The sequence below is a fragment of the Pithys albifrons genome, chromosome 5 (assembly GCF_047495875.1).
Source record: "Pithys albifrons albifrons isolate INPA30051 chromosome 5, PitAlb_v1, whole genome shotgun sequence".
NCBI lineage: Eukaryota > Metazoa > Chordata > Aves > Passeriformes > Thamnophilidae > Pithys > Pithys albifrons.
Window position 1 is genome coordinate 7,478,700 of NC_092462.1, and position 24,960 is coordinate 7,503,659.

The 24,960-nt window shown below is 41.5% G+C and overlaps 1 protein-coding gene across 8 annotated transcripts in view; it reads left to right on the forward strand.

Moving 5' to 3' along the window:
- Positions 1-22,715, forward strand: part of SMAD1 (SMAD family member 1) — an 82,437-nt gene extending 59,722 nt beyond the window's left edge. For all 8 annotated transcript variants that reach the window (XM_071555619.1, XM_071555616.1, XM_071555614.1 and 5 more), the window contains exons 3-7: positions 11,819-12,076; positions 14,707-14,823; positions 18,570-18,791; positions 20,784-21,040; positions 22,379-22,715. In XM_071555619.1, coding sequence (XP_071411720.1) covers positions 11,819-12,076; positions 14,707-14,823; positions 18,570-18,791; positions 20,784-21,040; positions 22,379-22,522 — 998 coding nt within the window. In that variant the 3' untranslated portion in view covers positions 22,523-22,715. The remainder of the gene's footprint in view (positions 1-11,818; positions 12,077-14,706; positions 14,824-18,569; positions 18,792-20,783; positions 21,041-22,378) is intronic.
- The last annotated feature ends 2,245 nt before the right edge of the window (positions 22,716-24,960 follow it).

The following is a 24,960-nucleotide window of genomic DNA, read 5'->3' on the forward strand; positions in this document are numbered from 1 at the left end:
ATGACTGAACACCACCATGTCAACCAGACCACTTAAGTGCCACATCCATTCTTTTCATAAACACTCCTAGGGATGGCGATTCCACCACCTCTCTGGGCAGCCCATTCCAATGCTTAACAACCCTTTCTGTAAAGAAATTCCTCCTAATGTCCAACCTAAACATCCCCTGGCAGAGTTTGAGATTTTGTCCACATTCATAGGTCCACTTCAATGAGTTACACAAGATAAAAACAGAGTCAAACTTTCAAAAGGTGTCTAACTAAAATACACATTTTAGCTGAGTGCTACCAAGTAGTTTAAGGGATTGGAAAGCTGGGGTTTGGGTGTTAAATCATCTTACAAATTTTGTATTTGGGAAATGGAGCAAGAGATTACAAATTGTAAGCCTGAATTCTGGATTACTCTTTAATTGTTTTTGGATGAGATAAAAATCTCTTTGCACACGTAGCTGGCAAAAAATCCGAAGCAGTGGCTTAATCAAGTTGGAGGCAGTAGAAACAAAATGCTTCCCTTTTTGTCCAGAGATTACTGTTCTTCAGGAAAAACTAGCTATTCCTGGTCAATTCCCTTATAAGGAGCTGGACAGTTTTCTTGTAAGCATTAGGGCTGTAGTCAGTTTGACAGAGCTGACAGAAATATCCAGTCCTTCTCAAGCTCAAAGTGCTGCTCTAGGTACTCATAATATTCTGGGAGTATCTGCTGACCAGGAGCCAGCATTCCCTCCTGCCAAGGTGCCCTGTTACACCCAGGGCTCGAGATGCAGTGTCACCACATGTTGAAGTTCCATCTTGAACCTCAAACACCTTGCCAAGGTGCCACAGTGGGGGTGAAGCCCACTGTGGTTTTACTGAGGTCTCTGGCTGGGTATGCAGTCTGGATGGGTTTGTGTTTAGTCAGCCACAGGTCTGCTGTTGTTACGAGGGATATAGTGTGGAGATGAGTGGGAAAACATGGCTTTTGGAAACAGGTGGTAGCTGAACTCCCATTTGGCTTGGAGAGCTGTGCTTCATAACTTCTGACTTTTTTTTTCCTATCCCTTACTTGTTCTTTCTGTTCTCTAAGCACAGTCTTTATCTTTGTTTCCTGACAGTCACTCCCAAATTCTGCTAACCGTTTTTTCCCCATTTTTGCCAGGAAATTAAAACACCATTATTGCTGTGTAAGTGCTTGTGCTTTTAGATTAATGGGTAGTGGGAATTGATGCATGAGTCACCATTTACAACAGTCCGTGGACTCGGCAGATATCAAGGTTTGTGTTTCAAGGCTGTCATCTCAGAAGGGTTAGAAATGTACTTTCTCTTCACAGAGCAAAATTGAAAACTCAGATTGGGTGCAATATGTGTTTTGTGTGCAAGGTACATCATGAAATTCTGCCTCTGCTTGACAGCGTGGTCTGTATTTAACTGTTTTGTGCAGAACCAGTTACTGGAGAGATGAAGGGTACAGTCCATACATGGAATGGCATTTATACCTTCACTCTTCTGCTGATTGGTGTGTGATTTGTTTTTGTGTTGTGTAAGTTTTGAGGAATGGATTAGTGGTAAATCCTCAACTACATAAAGTCAAATAATGGTCTTTGTTGGGAAATAGTGCTATGGATGTGTCTCAGTTTTCACAGTGCCAGAGGCATGCATAAATTTTCTACCTTGTTGCCTTATTGCATCCTCACTGTTTAGCTTGAGAAGATAAGCTTGGAAAACACGAGAATTGGCACACTGTGTTGTGTCTGCCAGCTACAAAGCTACACTTGGATCCTAATGAGATTTTTCTGTTGGCTGGGCTGTATGGGAGCTGGGTTTAAACAGTGAGAAAAGGCAGAAAACTCTCAGCAGTTTCCAACAGGGAGTGTCTCAGTGCCCCTGAGCGCTGGCTGTGCTGCTGTCCCTGCACACAGAAGGGAACGGGGCATCTGGCAGGCACGTGGGTGTGGTGTGATGGGACTGTACTCGTGGCTAACCTGACCAGGAGGCTCTGCACAGGCACAGGTGCCTGTCTGATCCTGCGGCAAGGCGATCAACAGAACTAAACAGAGAGAAAACTATTCTTTGGCACGGTTAACTTGGCAAGCTCAGTGCCCTCTCTGTGGAGTCAGATGGGGGCAAGGCAGCATGGGGGCACAGGGTGGAGGTGCAGAGGGGTGGCCTTCCTGTGACACTTGTTCAGACTGGAATTAGCGAGCTGCCACACAGGAGGTGGAGACCCCATCTGTGATGGGATTCACGGAGCACTCCCGCTCGCTGTGTTGTGCCAGCACAGCTGTTTGCATGGCCTTGTGCTGAACTGCATCAGGGTCAGTCTTTCCCTCCCCTGCTGTGTTATCTTTCAGGCTGATCAGAGCACACAGGGGCTTGCCTCCTGCCTGCGGGAACATCTGTACCAACATAGCCCTGAGGACGACATCTGGGAAGGGAGTGAAGGTGGAGGGAAATGAGAAGTAGAGACTCTTGTTGCTGGGAATAGGAATGCAACCTTGTACTCGAGTGCCAGGAAGAAATATCTCATGTGTTACAGTAGCTCACTGCTGCTGTTCCCCAAATCTGTTGTGTGCAGGATTTTTTTTGGAGCAGGGTAGTTAATGACTGTCAGATTTCTCCCTTGGCAAGGCCAAGCAAAGCTTTTAATTAAGGAGGGCAAGGTCTGAATTTGATGCCTTTTAAAAACTGGCATACTTAGCTGAACTGGTGTGCTTGCTTGGCTGAATCTGCCTTTTCTCCTCAGTTTTATTTTTTCGTTTAGAGATATCTGTTGGGATTATCCTTAACTATGATCAGGACTTGAGAAATAATTAGGTGTACAGCTTATGTAGAGGCTGTGAGAAAAAAAACAGACATGATATTTCTCATCTCCCTGAAAATGCCACAAATGGCCTCTCTGATTTTGCAGGGGACTGTGTGAAGTGACATTTGGAAGTCCCTCCTGAGACACTTCCTTCCCTTCTTTTATCCTTAGGTTTCTGTGGAAACACAGCCTCTGATCTGGCCTCTGTCCTCAGTTATGTCAATGGGATCAGATGAAAGATGTCATCCAGAATTTAGGGGGCAAAAAATTCTATTTTGAAACCTGGTTCCCATTTACTCTGACTGCAGAACAAAAAGCATGGCATAGGGAACAAGGAGGATGAAGAAGTGCTTAAACTGACACTGCTATTAAAAATAATAGTAATAATAAATCACACCTCTATGGCTATAGGGGAGGAGGTTCAGTTCTTTTGCCTTAGCTAAAAGGAAGGAAGATGAAGAAAGTGAATATTTAATTTTCTTTAAGTACTAGTGAACACTTGCTCTCCTCCATTCCATATGATGCAGAATTGTGTTTGCCTCTACTAAGCATCCTTGCCTGTCAGACTGCTAGTGTTTGAGTTTATAATATGTTACAGAGGAGGCAAAACAGGAATTAACTTTTCTTTTATGTTTAATGCATGGAAGTGGTTGGAGGTGCAGAGTGTTTCTCTAAATAGTTACCCCCAACCCACATGCTGTCTCCTGAGAGTGTCCAGAGGCTGCTGATACCTCCTCCAGGGTCAGGCTTGGGAGAAACTTGCTCTTCATTGATCTGGGTGAGCTTAAACCTGCCTTGAGAAAAGCAGTGGTTAACATTTTGATGCTCATTTGTGGAGGTGCTTACAGATGCTCTGCAGTGCTGGGGGTACTAAAACTGCTCACTTCAGAAGGTTCTGATCTGTCCTCTGACATATTCTCTCTGCATGGACGAGCCCATTAGCACAGCCACTCGGAGGCAGAAAATAACTTAACTTGTCCTTTTTTTTTCCTTTTGCAATTACCAATAAAGAATGGACCAAAAAGACTGGATTATTTCCCTCTGTTAAGCTTCTGTCATTCAGAGAGCTGGCTGTAGTCTGCTCTGCATGGAGGGGCTTTGTGAAACTGATTGTTCCACTCTAACCACGGGGCCAGCAGTGGTTGCTTTTTCACGATGCAGACAAGCAACCGTTGAATTTTCAATTTTGCCAAAAGATTGTGATGTTCCTTTCCATTATAACCATGAATTCAAAGTGTGTGTCTGCTTCAGCAAGGTTATTTTTGGCCAGAAACATTTTACCTATATGTACAGCTGCTTTTGCCACAAGAATAGGCCAGGTCCCCAGGCTCTGAGGAGAGTGGAAGGTGTGTCATGCTGTTTTTGCACTTGGTGTGGACTCCCTGCCTATGACTTTAACCTGAATATTTTCATATTTGTCTTTGATCTCCTCTGCTGTTTGCTCATAAGTGTTGCTCTGTAAGGCAGCACACCTACTGCAGGCACCAGGGGTGCAGAAAGAGACTTGAAATGGTGGAAATCCTGGATAAGGCAGGTTTAGACTCACCTGGTCCTGGAAATAAATGCTCCCCTGTATAGCACTGTACCTGGTCCTCCAATGAAACAGCAGTGAGATGCTTAATGGAGCTTTCTAATACCATTTGAAATCACACAGGTATTTGGTTGTTTATGTTGGTCTGGTCATGCTTGTGAACCCTCCCTCTCTCTCTAGGTACTTTACTGAAAAATGAAATGGGTCAGTTAGTCATAGCCATCTTATCCCCCTAGGATCGTGACATACAAAAACAATATTCCCAAATGATGTCTAGATAGGGGAAGTTCAGAAGATGATCTTTAACAACCCATCCTGGTGAACTCCCACTTCAGACCTGAAGTCACCTGTTGGATCACGGATCCCGCTTTTGGCAAGTGGCAGGGGTCAAACACAGCTCCCAGGACTGTCAGTTGTCAGGTGCTGCAAGTCTGTCATGATCAAGTTTGGAGCCAGCAGAGAAAATCTGGAGCAAGTGGCAAGTCCCTTTGGGACCATGAGCTTGCCTGGCTGGGCTTTTTGGAGTCCTGGGCTTGTTCAGTGGCTGCCACTCCCCAGCACCTGGCAAAGAGCAGAGACAGCGTGGGAGCCTCCACACTGTTTCCAGTCACATGGAAGAGCTGTGATGGCCCAGGCTGGAGGGAGCCCAGTGGAGCAGCTGCTGGCATGGCTCCCACAGCACCAGGCCTGGTGGAGGATAATGTTGGCAGTGCCAGGCATCCTGAAGAGAAGGGGAGAGGGAAAGGCAAAAGGGAGGCTGCTCCAGGAATGTAGGGGAGGACAAAACCAGTGCATCCCTTCAGAGGTAATATGTGGACCCAAGTTAGAAAAATCCTCGTTCCTGTGTGATTCCCATAGCAGGATTTCTGCACCTCTGTGGGCTGGGGCTGAGGGAGCAGCATGTCATTGCTGAGAAGTTTTGCTGTATGGCCCTGCAACGCTGCTCTTGGGTGTGACTTTAAAAATAGCATTGCTACAACAGGTGGGCACAATTATAGGATGGTTCCTCAAAATAGCAAAAGCAACTGTCAGTTTGCTTGGCAAGCAGTATAAAACTTCCTTCCATTTTGGCTTTGCAGAATTCAGTTCTAAAATTCCCCACCAAGCTGGGGGGAAGGAATTGAAATAGGGAGGTTTAAGGAGGGAATGATCTAACAGCAGGGCCTGCCTTCTCTAACCTCATCACATGTCAGAAGAATAAGCTGCAATAAAGGGATAAAACTTGTCAAGAAAGACATGGTTTTGTCCTTCTTTTGTGTGTTTTCTTTCTTTAAAATTAACCAGATACAGATGTTTCTTCTGCCTTGAAAGACCAGACTTCCAAGTTTTAACCTACTCAGTAGGATGGTGACTGTGGCTTTCATACAGGTAATTGAACTCTGGTCTGTGTAAATGTCTGAGTTAATACACACTATCACTGTGACTTCCTCCTACATCAGGACTACTTCTCCACCAAATCCGCTTACAGGGACTCCTTCACTAATGTGCACACAATTAGCACTAAATTCTGAAATTGACCTTGACAGATGTCACTTTAATCAAAATGTTAGCTTATCAGAGCATCCGCAAATAAAGTCTTATGGTAGCTGAATATTGTAATGCAGGAAATGTACTAATATCACTTGCCAAATGCATTTAGACCAGATGTCTGATGTAAAAGTAAAGTCAGGAAAGTAACAACTCTTTTGCGCCTTTTTTTTTTAAATACAGTCTTAACTGTGTAAAATGACAACTCAAGCTGTGAGTCTCCTGAAACTGCAAAATACAATAAAGAGTTGAGAAAACAAGACAGCACTCAGCTTTCTCCTGGAATAGAAGGTTTGGCATGTTTGTCCATCTGTCACCCAAACACAGGTTGCTGAGTAGCTATTATTAAGCCTTTTCATGTGCAGTTACTAGAACAGAGGTTTGGAGCAAAAGTCTAAAAGACTGGAATTTCTCCTTTTGAGAAAACAGCAAAGCAAAGCTGTGATACCACAGCCAAGGTGTTATTGGAACAGCATAAAGCAGTTCAATCCTCAGAGATTGCTTTTGACACAATTCTTACTAATTTTTTGTTTTGAACCAAGAATAAACTCTATCCTAAGTGTAGTCTTTGCACATAAGAGCTTGTCATCTGGTCAAAGAAAATTCAGTTTTGCCAGGTCTTGTTTTAGGCAACCTGAGAAAATCTAATGACATGAAAACTTTTTCTTCTACATGGTGTCTTACTGTTTACAAGCAAGATCTTGGCAAGACCTTGCAGTCAGCACACTTCAGTAACTCTCTAGTGCTACAGGCAGTGAGCAAAAGTGAGCACGTTCAGCTGCGCATCTGCTGGTACCTGCTCTGGTCCCGCTGTGGGACTGGAGAGCTCATCAGGATGCCACAGCCAGCTTCAGCTGCCGTGACCTCAAAGGCAGAAAATGAAGCTAGGAGCCTTCAGGAGGGTGGAAATGTGTCAGTTTGACACAGCTGCTGTCTTTTGTTGGTTTTTTGGAGTTTTTTTCTTTCCTTCTCCTAATTCTTCCTTTTTCTTACAACTATGTCTTTGCAGGATTTTCTACCTAGAGCATGGAGTACACACCACAAGTTCCTCCCCAACCATCTTTTGATACCCATTTCCAGATAGCGTGAACTGGTGTGTGAGGATTTCCCTCCTTCTCAACTTGCAGTTCTATTTTTCTAGCAAATCATATGAGGCTTTGCATAAATTCGTATGAAAATGCAGCTATTCGATGCTTGGAAATCAAAGTGCACTCTCTGCTGATAGTGCTGTCATTAGCACTGAGGGCCTGGTTGTGGTACAAACCCTTCTACAGAACATATGTTGACCAAGTCATCAAGATTTTTAAGAGCAAAAAGTGCAGCAGTAATATATATATTTTCTTTATTTTTTAATTAATAAATTTTTTTAATTTTTATTTTTTAAATTTTTTTAATTTTATAAATACAATTTTTACAGAAGTAGAATCTACTTTGGCAAGAAAGGATGATCAGTGTCTGCTTTCTTATATGTGGCCCTTTGTATTTCATTACTTGATCTTTCAATTTCCATACATGGAAAAAGATACCTACCCAGATCTTCACATAACATGGAAAAAATGAGCCCTTTAGGGAAGCTATCTGTCACCTGGGCTTATGTAAAATAATCAAAACTCATCTGGATAGAAAATATGCTACTCTGAAAGTACAGCAAGTCCTTTGGATTGGTTTGAGGGCTTTTTTTAGAGAAACTCAAAAAAAAAAAAGTCACATTCATAAATTGGAGACTTTCTCTGTTTGCTAAAATCATTATCTCTGGAATGTGAAAATAAAACAACAACAAAAAAAACCAGGGACTCTTTAGAACAGCACACCTGTTAGTTTTATGAAGAAGAGCAGGGTGACATGTTGGAGATAAAAAGAGTAGAGATCAGTAGCTTTCTTCAAAGGCCACCATTACATTTTCATAAAAGCATTTCTTCCTTGGTGTGGTTAGTTGGAGCACTTATCTGAACAGCCAGGTTGTCCTAGGTCTGTCTTCTATATTTTTGACATTCTTGGCTCTTAGATGAAATAACCCCGTGGATGAACTTGCCCTGTAGCTCTAATTTCTTTAATACACCTCTGCTTGTTTGGTGCAGGCATACTTGGTATGATTTGCATGGTGAAAACAAGCTACCCAATTCCCAGGCTGTCCTGACAAACATGGGATCTCAGCTACAGTTCCACAAACATACCCATCCTGGCTTCCAGGTGGTTTATCTTCTTCTTGGAACTGCTTGTAGTCATGTATTAACTCTCAACTCCAAGTCCACATTGACAGAAAGACTTGGGAGCAAAATTTAGCCATGGTATAGCACATAAAACCTTTTAATCCGGTCTTAGAAAAATTACAGAAATCAAGCTGGCGGATGACTTGTGGTTCTACTCATTAATTTTAATGAGGTTGAGTTGCAAATCTGTTGCAGTAGCTTTTTAAGATAACAGTGTATTCAACAGTATGTTTCCTTTAAATATATGCATCCCTGCTCATGATAATGTAAAAAAATATTAATTTTTTTTAAATTGTATCTCTGTTCTCTTCCGCTGAAGAGGGTAAAGAGGAAGGAAGAAATTGTGCCTGCAAATGGTTAGAGCCACATGCTGCAGAGGTCTGCACAGCAAAGATGTGCACTGCTTCATTATTTTATAGCAACAGGTGTGCTGGCTTAGCACCGAATAACTCTCTCATGCTTTCTCCTCTTCAATTGTACCTCTTCCTGGAGCTGGCAGCTGCAGCAGAGATCAGCCTCCTCCCCTGCTGCACTGAGCCTCAGTAATTTGTTATTCCATATGGCTGAGCTCTGCAACCTGACCAGAAGCTCAGTGCCTTACACAGGGATGAGGGGAGCAAGAAGGGTGTGCATCCCCCTTTATGGTTTGAACTCCTGGCAGCCTTCCATACTCGGGAAGGGCCCAGTCCCTGCTCACGTCTTCACTCCTGAGTGAGCAGTGCTCAAATTAACTCCTCTGTGACTCCAGCAGGAGCAGCTTCCCTGCAAAAAAAGCCTGTGAGGTGCAGAGATCAGGGTATGGCAGTGAGTGACTGCCTTGGAGTTGGACTAATTGGGGCACTGTAGTTTCTATCCCAGCTGATATGGCCTTTCAGGGCTTATCCCTCCTAATTTAAGGTTGCGTTTCTGCAGGGAGGATGGGAACTGGGGCCACAACTCAAATTCTACAATCATATTTTTGAGACTATTTGAGCTGTATTGCTACCAATTGTATTCTTTTTCCCCCTTCCCTCTTTTCTGTGTATATTTTGAAGAAGTTGGCATTTAATCATTTGAAGGTAGAGGTAGTTGAACAAAAAGCATAGGTTTGCAAGAAGGAGACCTGGGAAGAGACTTGTTTTTATTTCAAGTCCTTCTAAACTTCTCCAGCGGTTCTTCCCAACAGGAGAAAACATGCATATATACCTTGGGAAAATCTGGCACTGCATTAATTTAATTACAGAAAACATACAGAAAATATCCTGTTCTCCTGCTATTTTAAAATGCTGTAAATCATGTGGCTTCCTCTGATGTCATGTGTGTCATTGTTTAATGTGAGGCAGATGATGGGAAAGGTAGGTGATGTACTTTCTGTACAAATTAACTTCAGAAAAGTTAATGGTTTGACCTTCATCCATAGGAAAGGAAGAGATTGGAAAGCTGTGTTTTTAATGCTTGGAAAAGTAAGGAAGAATCCTAAAGACAGGAAAGGGAAAATACATTTTAACACATGATCTCATTGTTACTTTTTTCACTGTTAATTTATTAGCCCAGCAAATGTTGACTGTGATGATTAAATAGTGCTTGACCTAGCTGTAAAAAGACTGCTAGGTTTAACAGAACAGGCTTAATTCTGAGAGACTCCAATATTCAGAGAGCTTGGCTTTGACATGTTGTGAATGAGGGGATTTGTGATGTCCACCTGAATGCTGAGTAACGATTTTACAATGATCTTTTCCAGTGGCATGTGAGAATATTTGTGTTGGAGGTTAGAAACAGTCTGCACAGCTGAGGGACATGACTTTGAGAACTTCCATGGAATCACAGACAGATGTGCCTTGTAACAGAAAACACCTTAATTAGGAACTTTGGCTATTCTTTGTAAAGTGGGGTTGGTTAAAATTTTAATATCTAAACAAATCTACTTAGGGGTGACATCTGTCTCAAGTGTTTGAGAACTACTGGAATCTCAGTGAAATTGCTCTAAGAAATAGAGACATCAATTTAAGTCTTTAAAACGTGTTTCTGACTCTAATGGACAGCCTTAACTTCAGTAGCGAGGGTTGATTTTTTTCAGTAGTGAGGGTTGGGTTTTTTTCAGTGTATGTTCAATAAAGATTTCTGGGATCTGACTTCTTGTGTGTTAAGGCCACTAGTGGGCAAAAATGGTGCCTTAATTTCTCTCTTAGGCATGTGCAAAAAAATAGAGCAAGGGAAACCTGCTTCTTTTTTTTTAGTTAATCTGTGACTTTAGGCATAGAGAGTGAGTTTTCTGTGTGGCATGCATTTGTATCCATTTTAAACATGGATCTGGACATCAGACCTGGTCTATGTGTCAAGCAGTATCCTTGATACTCTTGGACTTCAGGACACGGAAGTAAATATCTGAAGGCTTCTGTAGCAGTAAAGTGCTGGAAGAGTAAGAATGCCCCAGTGTCTTGGAATATCCTGTTTCTCTTGTGAAGAAAATGTTGGGGGTCTTTGGTTGGTTGGTTGGTTGGTGTTTTTTGTTTGTTTGTTTCTTTGTGTTTGTTTTTGTTTTTGTTTTTCAGTTAGTTTGTAATTCAGCCTTTCAATGAAGCAGTTGTCTCCAAAACACCTTTCTTAATCTGAATGATAGTTATGCCTGTATAGGCTCATTGTGTATAAAAGCTCCTGTTCCTCTCCTGTGTGCCCAGGTGTTGGGGCCAGGGCAGGGGTCTTGGGGAGAGGGGATGGTAGCCTTGGCTTCCTTTTCTTGGGTTTTGGTGGGTTTTTGGCACACTCCCCTGAAGGCAGTCTATCCAGGGTGGGTTTCTTCCAGCCCTGCTCAGCCAAGGAGCTGGGAGACAGAGGTGCCAAAAGGGGAAGATGTAATGAGGAATAGCTTTTTTATTTCTCTTCTGCTACTTTGTACATGGATCTCTCTCTCCCAGCCCTTGCCTCTCCTCCCCATCACACAGAAATCTCTACAAAAAGACTAGCTTTTATTCCTTCAGTTAGCTTGGACTTTGCTGTGAGGCATGCAAAGATAGAGGCTGAGGCTCTGGAAAAAGAGTTGATTCTTTTATCTTAGTGTATCTGGTATCATGTTCATATTCTCAGTTTAAAAGAGACCTTTGTTTCCCTGCTGGTGAGAAGGCTTCTGAAGTGTGGTGAGACTCATAGTTTCTGAAGTTTCTCTGATCCCATAGTTGCAGCTCAATTGCTGCTCAGTTGGTTTTTTTGAACTACATAATTTTGTTTAAATTACACATTTTGTAAACTGACTTGAAGAGTTAATAACTGCTTTTATTGTAACTTGTAAGAACACAGTCCAGGTTAAAAATAAAATTACAGCTGTTGGGACCAGACCAAGTTCAAGGCCTATTAGTATTGTCTTCAGAAAAAAAAAATCTGTTCTTATTAACAAGGGTTTGGGTTCTGGGCCATTACGTGATTAGCGGGATCACAAGGGCAGCAAAACGAACTGTGTGTCAGCACTGCAGGTGCTCGATTCCCAGCACCTATGTGTGTGAGTAGAACTGACACACAGAGCTGGGGCTTGTTCGTGGCTCTTCCTTGCTGCCCCTCTGTGCAAACGAGCTCCCACCTGGCACACCAGGTATCTGGCACGATGGCTGTGAATTCCAGCTATGCAGTAACCGGATTAAGGAAGGGTTCTTGCTCCTAGATTTGACAACCTTGTTTTTAAGACAGATGTGAATATGCTGTAGAGGAGGAAGAATGTGGGGGGTTTTTACCCCTGTATAGCCTAGTCCTTCAGAACTGAGTCTCTTAACACTGTGGCTTTTCTCTTTTTCTCCCTTTCCAGTCCTTCCTCCAGTGCTGGTTCCAAGGCACAGCGAGTACAACCCCCAGCACAGCCTCTTGGCGCAGTTCCGCAACCTGGGACAGAACGAGCCCCACATGCCACACAATGCTACTTTCCCGGATTCTTTCCAGCAACCCAACAGCCACCCCTTCCCCAACTCGCCCAACAGCAGCTATCCAAACTCACCTGGAAGCAGCAGTAGCACCTACCCACATTCTCCAGCCAGCTCAGACCCGGGAAGTCCTTTCCAGATGCCAGGTACGGTCAACTTTGGTTCCCCTCCAGAGGGAGAAGGTAGTTGGACATCACTGGTATGGTTTTTTGCTTAATAATACCAAATTAGTAGCAAGCTGAGAGATGTAAGGTAATAAAGACTGCACAATCCTTTTGTCTGGTGATAATACTGAAGGTTTTAAAATTGTGCCTCTTTCAAACACAGTTAAAACATTACAGTAAAACTCTTGTGGGATGAAGGGAGAGATTCAAAATGTTTTGGGGACCAGCTCAGCAATTTAGCCCACAAAGCATTCTGTGTTTAATGCACCAGAAGTGTAATGCTAGAGATCATCCTTGCTTAAAAAAGAGATCATCCTTTAAGTTCAGCACAGGGCTTTAGTTCTGCAGAAAAAAGGGTATTTCTCAAGGTGATCATGTTACTGCTACTTGACAACAATTTCTCCACATGGTGATGTGATTTCAAGAAGCAAATATGCTTCAACTGAAAAACAGGCCCTTAAAAGAAATATTCAGGTTTGTTTTGCTGCCTAAAGTCAGGGAAGTAACAACCTTTCTTTGTTGACTGGTGTCTGTAGAAAATTATGTGAAACTCTCTTTTTTTTGTCTTTCCATGGGGATAGATAAAAATACTGCAGAAGCACTCTATGGCAGATTACTTGAGCTAAGTGCTGGGAGAAGGATTCAGTACAAATGCTTACTGATGTTTTCTGTCTGTTTTCTTCAAGGGGTGAGGGAGGGCATGTGTAAACAAAGCAGCAGACTTGTGAATATCTGTTTCCTATTATGTGAAATTAACATCCATAGATTTCTGCTGTTGGTAGTTGTTTCTCTTTCAAATTTTCCACTTGTGAGTAAGGACTACTGAATTTGCAGAGGCTGAAAGGAAGGAAAGAGAGTTGGCTTTTCTAAAAATGTGAGAAGTTGCCATGAAAACAGCTATTGTTTTTTTTTAAATATGATTGGTGTGGTTGGGACTCTTCCAGCAGAGATAAAGACCTAACAAGGTCTTCCTGAATGCTGGCTTGTGGAAGTTCACGTGATCTTTGAGGGTCTGTTCTGTCCACATGCCCATAACATCAGCAGCTGCAGTGAAGAAACTGAATTAGAGGAGAGGTCAAGACACTGATGTCCTTGATGTCCGTGAAGGACAGATACAGTTGCCTGCCTTGCACTAACAGGGAAAGCAGCTGACTTTTGGAAAACTAAAGAAAAAAGGAAGCAAAGCAGTTATCCATAGATCTTGAAAACTTTCTAGACGCTGGCTAGTTTGTTGTCTGTGGCCTTAGAACCTTGTGAATCACTAACACGTTTGCACACACAAACACTTAAGGCTTAATATGAGCTTAACATGAGACTCAAAAGCCAGTGCAGTCTGTTAACCTTTTAATGCAACCCTTATGTCATCTTTGTCTTTCTCTGCTGCTTTTTCCTCCAACTGAGAGTATTCAAGTAAAGGAATTAGCCAGGTACCTGCCAGCGTTAGATGTAAAACTCTCAACAAAATACCTGCTAAACAGTAAGTAGTTAATAAATTTCATGCACACATTTTCTTAAAAAATACATGAAAAAAACCCAAACAAACCCACCACTCCACAAAAAGCAAACAAACAAACCTAAAAAAGCCCCCCCAAAAACAATGCAAAACTTACAAAGCCTTTTGTGGATGCTAATTTGGTTTTCAGTTTTGAAGGCCACTGTGATTATTTGCTGTGGTGGTTTGCAATCCATACTCTCAGTAATGGAAGTAAATGCAGGATGAGCAGCAGCGTGTTCACCAGATAGCACAGTGGGAATCTAATCTCAGCTTCTGCAGCACAAGCAAGGGTTTCTCTCTCTTGCATGCACCCCTGTGCAACTGATTTGGAGGAGAGAGTCCTCTGGTGTGTTGGGAAATGGTGACACACAGCTTCTAAGAAACCTTTTGGGAAGCTTTCCCAGAAGTGGGTTAGGCAGCTGAAGGGCAGTGTTGAGTACCTGACTGGGCTGGGACACTTCAAACAGGGCTGGCAGCAGTGTGTTAGTCATTGTGCATGGGCTAGTTTTGGGCTAGTAGTTCACTTCTGAATGGGACCATACAGAGACACTGACAGATAAATTCCAGACCCAGACAGCTGCTTCTGTAGAATTTGGGTTCTTGAACACTTTCTATTGTTCCCAGTCTAGGGAAACAGAGCTAATACTCCACACTGACAATGGTAAGGTCCTGGGTATATAGTTTGCATATTGTGGTGGTAGAATTGTGTTGGAAACAGAAAAGTTTGAACTGCAAGTCTTCTGCTTCAACTTTCATTCATGTTTACCACATTTGTTATCTGCCTCTGGCTGGCTCCTGAGACCTTGTTGTGCCTTAATGTCCATATGACACTTTCAAACCTGCAAAAACGTGGGCTGGAAGCACAGCTGAGCTTGCCTTTGTGGCTTTATGTGGCGATGAAGTAACTTGGTTTTACTGTAGTTGCCATTAATATGCACAATAATTCTTTGCTTCCCTGATTCAAGGTCCATGATTGCTTTTTCAGATTTCTGGTGGGTGGAAGTTTATAGCTGAGTCAGGCTGGAAGCATTTCCAAGCTAAAATTGTTTATGTGGATATGTGGATATACTTTGAAGAGAGGAAACGACTCGTGTATCTCTGCTTTTTCTATCTTTAGCTGATACTCCCCCTCCTGCTTACCTGCCTCCGGAAGATCAGATGACACACGATACCTCCCAGCCAATGGATACCAACATGATGGCACCTGCAATTCCCCCTGACATACACAGAGGAGGTAAAAACACTTCTTCCTTCTTGTTTTCTCCTTGACTTCTTAAGATTAAAGAACCTTTGGAACTTACTATTGATAATTGAGTTTTAATTTTGGATGGATGTTGTTGACAGAAATTTTTATCTGTAGAAAAGGAAAAAAAGGGACATAATTTTTTTATGTTTTAAGGGATGAAATAATGAAGTTGGAGATTATTTATAAATGTAAATACTTACTTAAGACAGGAAGCTATCCCACGACTCTTTAAAAATGTAAAATGTATGGAGTTTATTACTTTCTTACTTCCAGCCAACTCAACAACTAAACTAATTGTGTGTTTTCTCTTGGGAGCTTCCACTGATCTCTGAACCGAAAGGACTCTCATGATGCTGCACATTTCTGCATGTGATACTGAAATTACACAAGGGCAAGGAAAGGAGTCTCTTTCTCTCTTACGGTTACATTGATTTATTGGAACAATACAATTAATGCTATATAAAGCCTACTGAATTGTAGATGACAGTAGATATGGTCAAGTATATGTCTGCAAGCAGAGACTTCACCAGGGGATGGATGCTAATACTGTCCAGAGACATGTTACATGGGCAACTGGGATATCTGTATTTTTATCTCTGTGACAGTACATCTTATAAAATTGTGCGTTTTTTGTTATGTTTTTGTACTGAATTCTAAACTTCAGTCCTTAAAGAGTATGCTCTGCTTTTAATAACTTACGTTTCTCCTGGTTATAAGGGCACTTGAGGTTTTCTGTATTTTGTGCTGTTCCACCCTCTCTTCCCATTTTTGTTTCATTTTTGAGTCATGCAAACACTTGGTTCAGGATACAGTGTTGTCTGCCTGAGATGTGGCACTGCTACAGAGTTAAAAAAAACTCCTATTGCGTTCTGTACTGTGACACGGACATCTTTTTACACATTGCTTTTTAAAGCCTTCACAGCCAGCCGTGACTGCTGAGTAAAGGATTTAGTGCATTCATCACATGGTGAGAATTGGCCCCTTCAGAGAACGCATAAGCTTACACAGTTGTGGCCCATGCCAAGAAAGAGCAGCAGGCTGTATGCTGTGCCAGAATCATTATCAAGATCACAAGCATATGAACAATTTAACTGTTGCGTTTGGGAATTTTTTGTTCCTTTTTATTTTGTTGGTACTTGTTTTGCTGCTCATCTCAATGTCTGGTTTCAGGAAGGATATTTGCCCTCTTAGAACAATTTGGATAGCTTTTGTGTTAACCTATTTACTATCTGCTTGGAATGAGTTTTGCATGTGATAAAGCCCATCTGTAGCACTTCCACTCTGCTGATCCAGTGCACTCTGTGTGTATGAATAGTTTTTAGGAATTTTGGGCCTAACTGCAAACCTTTGCATGTGTGTCCGTCTCCCAAAATGCATGAATACTGTAGAATTCCTCTATTATGTGAGAGTTGATAAAGAGAAAAAAAGGGTTTACATTTTTCTTCTTGCTTCTTAGCATCCAACCATTTAAAAATAAAATTATGTCTATTACCATTTTCCCCTCCTAGGAGTTTAGTACAATGGATTTTCATCTCTGTCCCTTCATTAAAAAAACAAAACACCCAGCCTTTTGTGTGCCTTCCCGTGTTTATTATTCATGTATGTGTGCTGTGACTGTAGAACTCTAAAAAAATCTGCTGCAGGTTGTGAAAGAAGAGTTTTTACTGTGAACTTAGTGCACCATTTTTGCTGCAAACTTTTTAGGAGCATGTTCTTTATGGTGATTTGTTAGTCTTAAGAGATTTGGTTTAACAAGCTGCATCCTGTCAATGGAGTTGGGTAATTTCCATTGTTGGCCCATGCTGGGAATAGAGAGACTAAACGCACCTGCTCTGCATGACTTAAAGCAAATGTAAGGAAGTCAGTATGAAATCTGTGTGAGAGAGATATGATTAATTCTGTAAGAATGGCCAGCTGGCAAGATTTCTTCCTGACTTTCAGAACTGGGGCAAAGCTGCAGTTTTGATAATCGTTGGCATCTTTATGGGAATTAAAAGTGTAGGAACTAATAATATGTGACTGATTTTTATTAGATTTTTATTATTTTTTTAATTGTGAGGTTTTTTTATTTTTTTTACAGTGACATGAAGGTACAGAAAGTGCCAGTGTCAAGAAAGATAAGCTTAAAACTGGTGTTTTAAGCAGGTTATTAGCAGTAAATACTGTGCTCAGAAGTTTTGCACAGTGACGTAGTATTGTTATCCTGCTTTTGATTATTTTGCCACCTTTTGTATCTATGATGTACTGCTGGTTTTGGAGGGGACTTCTGTTTTCTTGTTTTGCATGTAACAGAAACTCATGAAGGCATGATCTGTGAACAGAGAAAAATATGAACACTGATCTTAGTTGGCTGATTTCTGTAAAAACTTGGAGCTGGGAGAAGGAAACCTCTGGCCAGAAGAACACGTTTTCCCATAATACCAGTCTGATCTTCATTTTAGCAGTTTTACCTGTAGTTGGGATCTGCAAATTCAGTATCTTAGCAGCAAATCCAACTTTGCTAGGCTTGGTAATGGAATAGTCTCCTTCATTCAAAAGAAACCACCTGAAGCAAACACATCCCTTCTGTAGCCTCCTCTTATTTGGAGACAGTTTAGTAATTTGTAGCTGTATTTGGCACCTGAAAGAATGTGCCCTGGGTGGAGATATCTGAAGAGGCCTGTGCTGTTGTTGGACACCCACTGGGAAACTTTTTGGTAAAAGACCTTTGATATCATGTGCAGAAATTGTTCCCCATGCACAGCCATAAGTGTTACTTCAAGTAAAGTGTGAAGTGAACCAGGAATTTCCTGTTGGCTTTCTGCATGATTCCCAGCTTCAGTTAGGAGCTGCTGAGGAGGAGCTTCTTGTTACCAGCATCTGAAAAACCCCATTCTGAGAAATCCTTGCTATTACTCAAGTAATTCTTTTGGTGATGAACAGTTGGAGATTTTGCATTTGGTAGCAGTTGATGAATAAAGTTCCTCATTAAATAATATCTTCCTCCATTTCATCTGCTCTCCAGCCCAGTGTAACTGTCGGGATCCTACGTGTTACACCCTGTTCAGTCTCCAATCCCAAGCAGTAGTTGTTCATATTGCAGGTGTGCTTCATACCTGTTCTGCAGACAAGTATCAGTCTCTTTTAGGTGTTGGAAGTCCCCTACCATTCCCCAAAAAATCTCAGGAGAAAGATTTGGGCATGCTCCAAATGCTGAAGGATTAACCTGCTGACTATATATTTAAGCTGCCTTGTTATCTTTCTTTGTACCCAAAGTTAGAAATGGGCTTTGGTGCAGTTGTGGGGTGCTGTTTCTCCCTGTTACTATACAACTTTGCAGTAAGCAAAGAGGTGACTTTTAATTTGTTAGTAGAATAAAATGAACTGGAAAGAAAGCTGAGCTGTATAGTTGCAGCATTTCTCTGCTGTCTGGGCCTGCACCACAGCATGTGGTAAGAAGATGGGGCAGGGATACTGGGCCACTGCTTGGTATGTGCTTCCTGCACTTTTCTGCTCACATCTAGTACCAGCCTTTGTCTCTTTTGCGTCTTGAGTTGAAATTATTCTACTGCATGTCTGTGGCTGCAAGAAGTTCAAAAATAACTGAAGATAGAGGAGCCTTCACTGAGCTGCAATTGCTTATCCAGCTCATCTTTCAGTGATCTCAGCCAAAATCTGCAGGGTTATGACTCTTGACACCTCAAAGCTGTATCCCAGTGCTGTTAGACCATTACATTCCCATTGTTGCTTTGCAGATGTTCAGGCAGTTGCTTACGAAGAGCCGAAGCACTGGTGCTCCATTGTCTACTATGAGCTGAATAACCGCGTTGGGGAGGCCTTCCATGCTTCTTCCACTAGCATCCTGGTGGATGGCTTCACTGATCCTTCCAACAACAAGAACAGGTTTTGCCTGGGGCTGCTCTCCAACGTCAACCGCAACTCCACCATTGAGAACACCAGGCGGCACATTGGCAAAGGTGAGCTGTGGGTCTTTGCATCCATCTTGGAGCATGGGATGCATTTCCTGTGGACTTGACAGGGACACCTGCCTCAAAAGCAAACTGGTCTTCCCTAGTATGTGGAATAAGTGCTTGTGTCAGTAAACATGTAATTTTCTGGCCTAGTCCTAGAGTATTGTTCTTACCTGGTATGTAATTACAAGGAAGCTTTTACCCTTAATCAATTTTTAACTCCTTGAAGGCTATCAAAATCTTAATTAGAATGAGAGGGTAAGGCAGTTTGTCTGATGAAGTGTCTTGATTTATCTGGATTACTGGTGTATATGGAAATCCAAATTGTGGTTCTTGGCACTAAATTTTTTATCTACCTTTAGTTCCAACATAAATTTGCTATCCTAACATGTATTTTGAGAGATGACTTGCTAAAACAGTGTATTCCAAATGCATTTTTCACAAGCTGGTGAGTCTTCCAGTGGGAATTTTGTACTTCCTTTCTATGGCTGTGACAGTGTCTTGCAAAAGAGAAAATGGGTTGGGTTTATGCCCAACTAATACAGTCCTCTCTTCTGAGAACTCACCTGTTATGCAAATGACAAGCAAAACTGACATTGCCCCCTGCAATGGGCCATTCCTGCCAGGCAATTTTTTTAGGTATTTACATTATTAGTAAACTCTAAATGTTCTGAGACAGCTGAGGGTTCAACATGCTCAAGCAGTGGGTTGAATGTTGTAAGTGCCAATTCATGAAGTATCTTCCTCATCTTTAGAGGAGGAAGGAATTGAAACCAAAGAGAACTGTCAGGTCCCCAGGTCTGAGCCCTCAGTGTGCACAGCTTTCTTCTACACGAGAACTTGTGCAGCTCTCAGCAGTGCACAACACCTGTGCCTTGCCACTCTAGTGCTAATACTTCTTCCTTCTTTTCCTCCCCATCCATCTTCCCAAGTATCAGGATATTTATTTAACACCTCATTCATTTCTCCCGTTAAAAGTAACCCAGCTGCAAGCAGAGTTCTGCTGAAGTGCTTAACTGCGTACGTACTGAGGCAGAGTGGAAGAGACAAGGATGCCGTTCAATGAGTAAATGTGTGCAAGTGATGATGATGTAGAGCTGTTTGAGGAAGGAGGAGTAAATCCCAAACTTGAATACATAGCCATAAACACTTTTGCAGATCAGGTGGCAGTATATATGTTCCCACACAGGTACACACATAGTGGCAAAATGACAGAGCACAGTCAAGACTTTCTTACTGAAGCACAGTTGAGTTTTTTAATTCTGTGTGTTCACCTCTGTGATTTGTGACATTGTGGGAGCTGAAAGGTTTAAATAGCAAATAAAACATTTTTAAACACAGAAGGTGAGTTTTCTTGCTCTCTCAAAGCCTTTGGAATTGACTCTACTGAGACAAAGGTTCTCTGTATGTTGCTGTTCTGGGGCTTTGCTGCCACTGATGACAGGTGAGGGAGCAGGCACTAGAAGGGAAAAGGACTATAAAATTGGTGTGCACCCTCATGTGGCAGGTATATCTGAGGGATATAGAGGCCATTTTCTTTTTCCCTTAGCTTTCTGGAATTAAAGCTAGCTGACAAAACTGCTACCTAAATTATCATTCAAGACTTTTCCAGAGAATCCAACTTTAGTATCTACAAATTATGCAATAGGTTTCTGCTCTCTCCTCTTGCATTCCCAATTATTGTTTCACATAAATACAATGAGAAAAAGTTGAAGTGGTCAAGCCATCCAATGTAGTGCATCAAAACTACAGTGCTTGCTAGTTTATTGTTGTTGAATATACATGTTGATTCCTCTTATATATACATACATACATAGTCCCCTTTCAGATCTCCTGCTGATGAAACAGAAGAGTAAAAATCAAGTTTGAAGACAGACAGATAATGTTTTGATATGCAGTTAATGTGTATCTCTTTAAGCAGAAACTTATCTCTGATGAGGCAGAGCATGAAAAATAGGTGCACAATGTGATTGTGTCTAAACAACCTTCTCCTCCCAGGTGTTCATCTCTATTATGTTGGTGGGGAAGTGTACGCTGAATGCCTTAGTGACAGCAGTATTTTTGTGCAAAGTCGGAACTGCAACTACCATCATGGGTTCCATCCCACCACAGTCTGCAAAATCCCCAGTGGCTGCAGTTTGAAGATTTTCAACAATCAAGAGTTTGCTCAACTTCTGGCTCAGTCCGTGAACCATGGCTTTGAGACAGTGTATGAGCTTACAAAGATGTGCACTCTCCGTATGAGTTTTGTAAAGGTATGTGAAAATCTTGTAAGCAAAATAAATTGGTTTTTTTAATACAGTGATTTTGAATGGTCCAGTAACTCCCTCCATCAGCCTATTGAATTTTAAGTATGGAATGCTCGTTAAGTATAAGACAGATCTTAGAGAAATGAAGTTGGATTTGTGGACAGAAATCCATCTGACACACACACTTTGAAAGCTTGAGGTGACTTGAAGGAGCTGTTTCTCCACACAGGACCTCTAAATACTGACCAGCAGCTTCCAAATTAGGAGCTGCACTAATTATTTAGAATAAGGGCACTCAAGGTGAAGATTTTTGATGTGGCAGTTGTGTGAATGTCAGCATAGGTACTGATATAAAACGGCTGGTCATATATATGAAAGTAATCAAATGAAGCTGGCTAATATGCTGAAGTGTTGTTCATGATAGAAGGATGGACTCATCTGATTCCTAAAATGGAATAGGTTGTTCATAGCTCTGCATCCTATACAGCTGCACAGCAGTGCTGCCTGGAGAGTCAAACAGGACTCCTGTGTATTGGATGTTGCACTGCTCAGTGTTCAGAGCTGCTGCCACCTGTGTTGGGAGCTGGATAATCCCCTCATTAGGGGTTAATGGAGAGCACAGCAAATTGTACCTGCAGATGGCACAATCTTGTCTCCCAGTCCGCCCCAAAAATGGTTCACGTACAAAACAGTTTCGAATGCTGTTTAAATATCTCTTTATATCTTTGGTAATTACTGTAACTGAACCAGGTCTGAACTGAAACAAAACCTATCTTGTCTTAACTTGACAAATAGCCTGATGGGGAATGACCATGCCCTCTTTCTCAAAAGAGGAATGTTTCTGACTTATAGTTCAGTTTATCGTACCCATTCTGAGAGTGACACTTTCGTTCTTGTCAGACAGATGCCTCCCCCCACTTTCACATGACTCTAAGACCTCAGCTTTTAATTTGTTGATCTGTTTGGCAGCATTTCCCCCCAGTTTGTTTTATTTTTGGTCTAGGCAGAGAAGACGTACCCCACTCTTCAGAGGCTTTATTGGGGACTTCAGGCAGCTGGCAGTGATGTGGTGAAATTCTGCACTGCCACAAGTTACATCTTTAAGACATTCCAAGAGAACAAGAGATCTCAAAATGATACTTTCTCCACATTTATTATTTTTTTAGCTTCTGATTTATTTGTTGAAATGTGATAATAGTTGGTGCATCAAGGGTGTTATGCTACCCTGCTGATAATGACACTTGAAAGCTGTTTTTGATAAGAAAGAAGTATTCTTCTCACGTATTTAATGTTATAAAATAAGGTGATTTTTTTTTCTTTCCCCACTTACGATTCTGTTTCCAGGGTTGGGGAGCTGAGTATCATCGCCAGGATGTAACGAGCACTCCATGCTGGATAGAGATACATCTTCATGGTCCCCTTCAGTGGCTGGATAAAGTACTTACTCAGATGGGCTCTCCTCATAATCCTATTTCTTCAGTGTCTTAAAAGGTCCCAAGCTCCTGCATTTTGGAAACAGTTGAGCCTTGCATGTACTTCAAAGACGTATGAGTCAGACACACACATTTTTATTTTTTCCCCCCTGAACTGGCAACAGCTGAATAAGAGCCATGAAAATACTTGACTTCTGTGACCAACTGTTGGATTCAGAAAAAAAAATAAATAAACCCCTTTGACATACTGTTGGTATAAAGCATTTTAGTTTACGTTGTAACATACTGTGGCAAAGCTGATTTGCAGGCCTTAGTACAGCAGGAACGAGCGAGCCAGAACCACAGGCTGTCAGACCGAGTTCCCGAAGGATCTTCCTGTAGCTGGCACTCCTGAGGTTCTCCTTCTCCCTGACATTCAGCACTCGCTGTTGCCCCTGTGTCCTCTGGAGCTAAGAGCTGGTGTTGGTGAGGTCTGCTTTTTGCAGGCTGAACTTCTTGAAAATGTTTGTCTGAACTGATGGTTGCTGTTCTCTTTAAATGTAAACAAATCCATAAGGCTTAATCTCAATAACTGTGTATTATCTTTGAAATTGTGTCCTGACCATACTGCTGTAAGAATGTTAGGTATGTTTTTTGCTAAGTGTATGTATGGTGTATTTGAAAGTTTAGAAATTGATTAGATTTAGACCGTAAAGGAATTAGGTATATTTGAATGGGGGGAGGTGGGAGTGGGAGGGGAAAATGACAACTGAAATGTAGAATATATTGTAAACATAGCGTGTTAGTTAAAACTGAGGTCTGAATTTTGCTGTGCATTTTGTTTTTATAGTGGCTTCATCTTGGTAATTCTGACTATTTTTGCCTCTTCCTTTTCCCCCAAAACAATTGTGAAGAGTCTTTTACCCATGGAGAGGACAAAATTGCTGCAGTTTGAAGGCTGCAGCTCTGTGTATTTCAAGACAAAATTGTACAGAATGCTCTTTAACTATTGAGCAGTTTTATACAGTTTATGTAACAAAAGTAGGCTTTTTAATTTTGTAAGAGAACCTTGTTTTGCCAAACCTAGTAACTGCTAATTGTTTGGAGGACTTCAGTATCCCTGTGTGGGTCTATTTCAAACTTAAAAAAAATATTTTTAATTTTTATTTTTTTTTACTGCTTGGTTTATTTTCTTCTCTTTGATCTTTTATATTCATGTAAGCTGTAGTACTTTCAAGTACCTTTATTCCAAAACCAGTGGGTCCTCTTTACTGGAAGTTTTGAATAAAACCTGTTGTTACTGCTTACATTTGATTAAAACCTTGTCTTGTCCACTTCTTAGTAGATTCTTAACAAGCCAGATAAAGATAGAGCCTTGAGGAGCAACAACTAGCAATGAAGATATGCTGAGCTTTCCCCACGCTTCTGCTTTTGCTCTCAGGAGAGGTGAGGGCAGGACTGTCCCCCTGCAGCTGCAAAGTGTCTGTCAGGTGCTGGGATGATGGAGCAGGAGAGGCTGGGGGTTGACTGGAGCTCCAGTGCCTGTGCCTGGCTAAAATGGACCATGCAGCACTAGCAGGGGCACGAGGGAAAGCTGAGCAGCAGAGATGAGTGTGAGTGCAGCCAGGCGTGTGCGGGTGTGTGTCACTGTAATGAGTAATAGCCCTTTTTGGAGAATGAGTCAATCTCACCTTTTTCTTTTATTTCCTTTTTTTTAATTAATTTCATTGCTTGGCTCAGTATACTTTTTTAAAATTAACATTTCTTCCCCTGCTAAGGGGGTTCAAGTTCTTGTTTGAAGAGAACTTGGTTAGTGACTTTTTTGTATTTTTAAATTCCATTAACAACTATGTTATTTTTTAACATTCAGTTTAACATATCTTTCTCATAAAGATGCAGTCATAGCACAAATGTAACTCTTGAAAATAAATAAAATTTAAAGATGACCAAAAAGGGAAAGAATGCTCTTTGCTGCTCAGTCACTGTCTCTGTTTTTTCTGTGCTCAGCCCCTACTACATTAACTCCCAGCTGTTCCCAGCTAGTTTCCTTTTGTTGGAATGCAGCTGTGAGGTAGTGACTTCTTTTTAATTAGTGCTGTAACCATTCATCATGTAAGTCTTCAGAGTGTTTCTATTTGGATATTTTCATGTTTGGATGATTTTGGGCAAGTTTTTGTAAACTTTGAAATAGCTTTGGAATAAGAAAAGACAGTTTTATGTTCTGACTGCTTTGAATGTTACTGTCTTTTGTGTTTGGGGCTGTAATGCCTCTCTGTTTTTCCTAAATGAGGATTAAAATTAAAAAATACTGTTTCTGTAGTGCCTCAGAAACTTTCAGTGGTAATCTCAATTAAGCAGGACCAGCAGGATCCCAGTTTTTGTAAGTTCCTACTGTTGTCAATGTTGTTGATACTGTTGAAGTGCAGCATACATTTTAATTTTTTTTATCTGTTACCCAGCTTTTTGTTTGTGGTGTGGAGACCTTAGGTGCAAGGCAAAAGTGTTACCTTCATG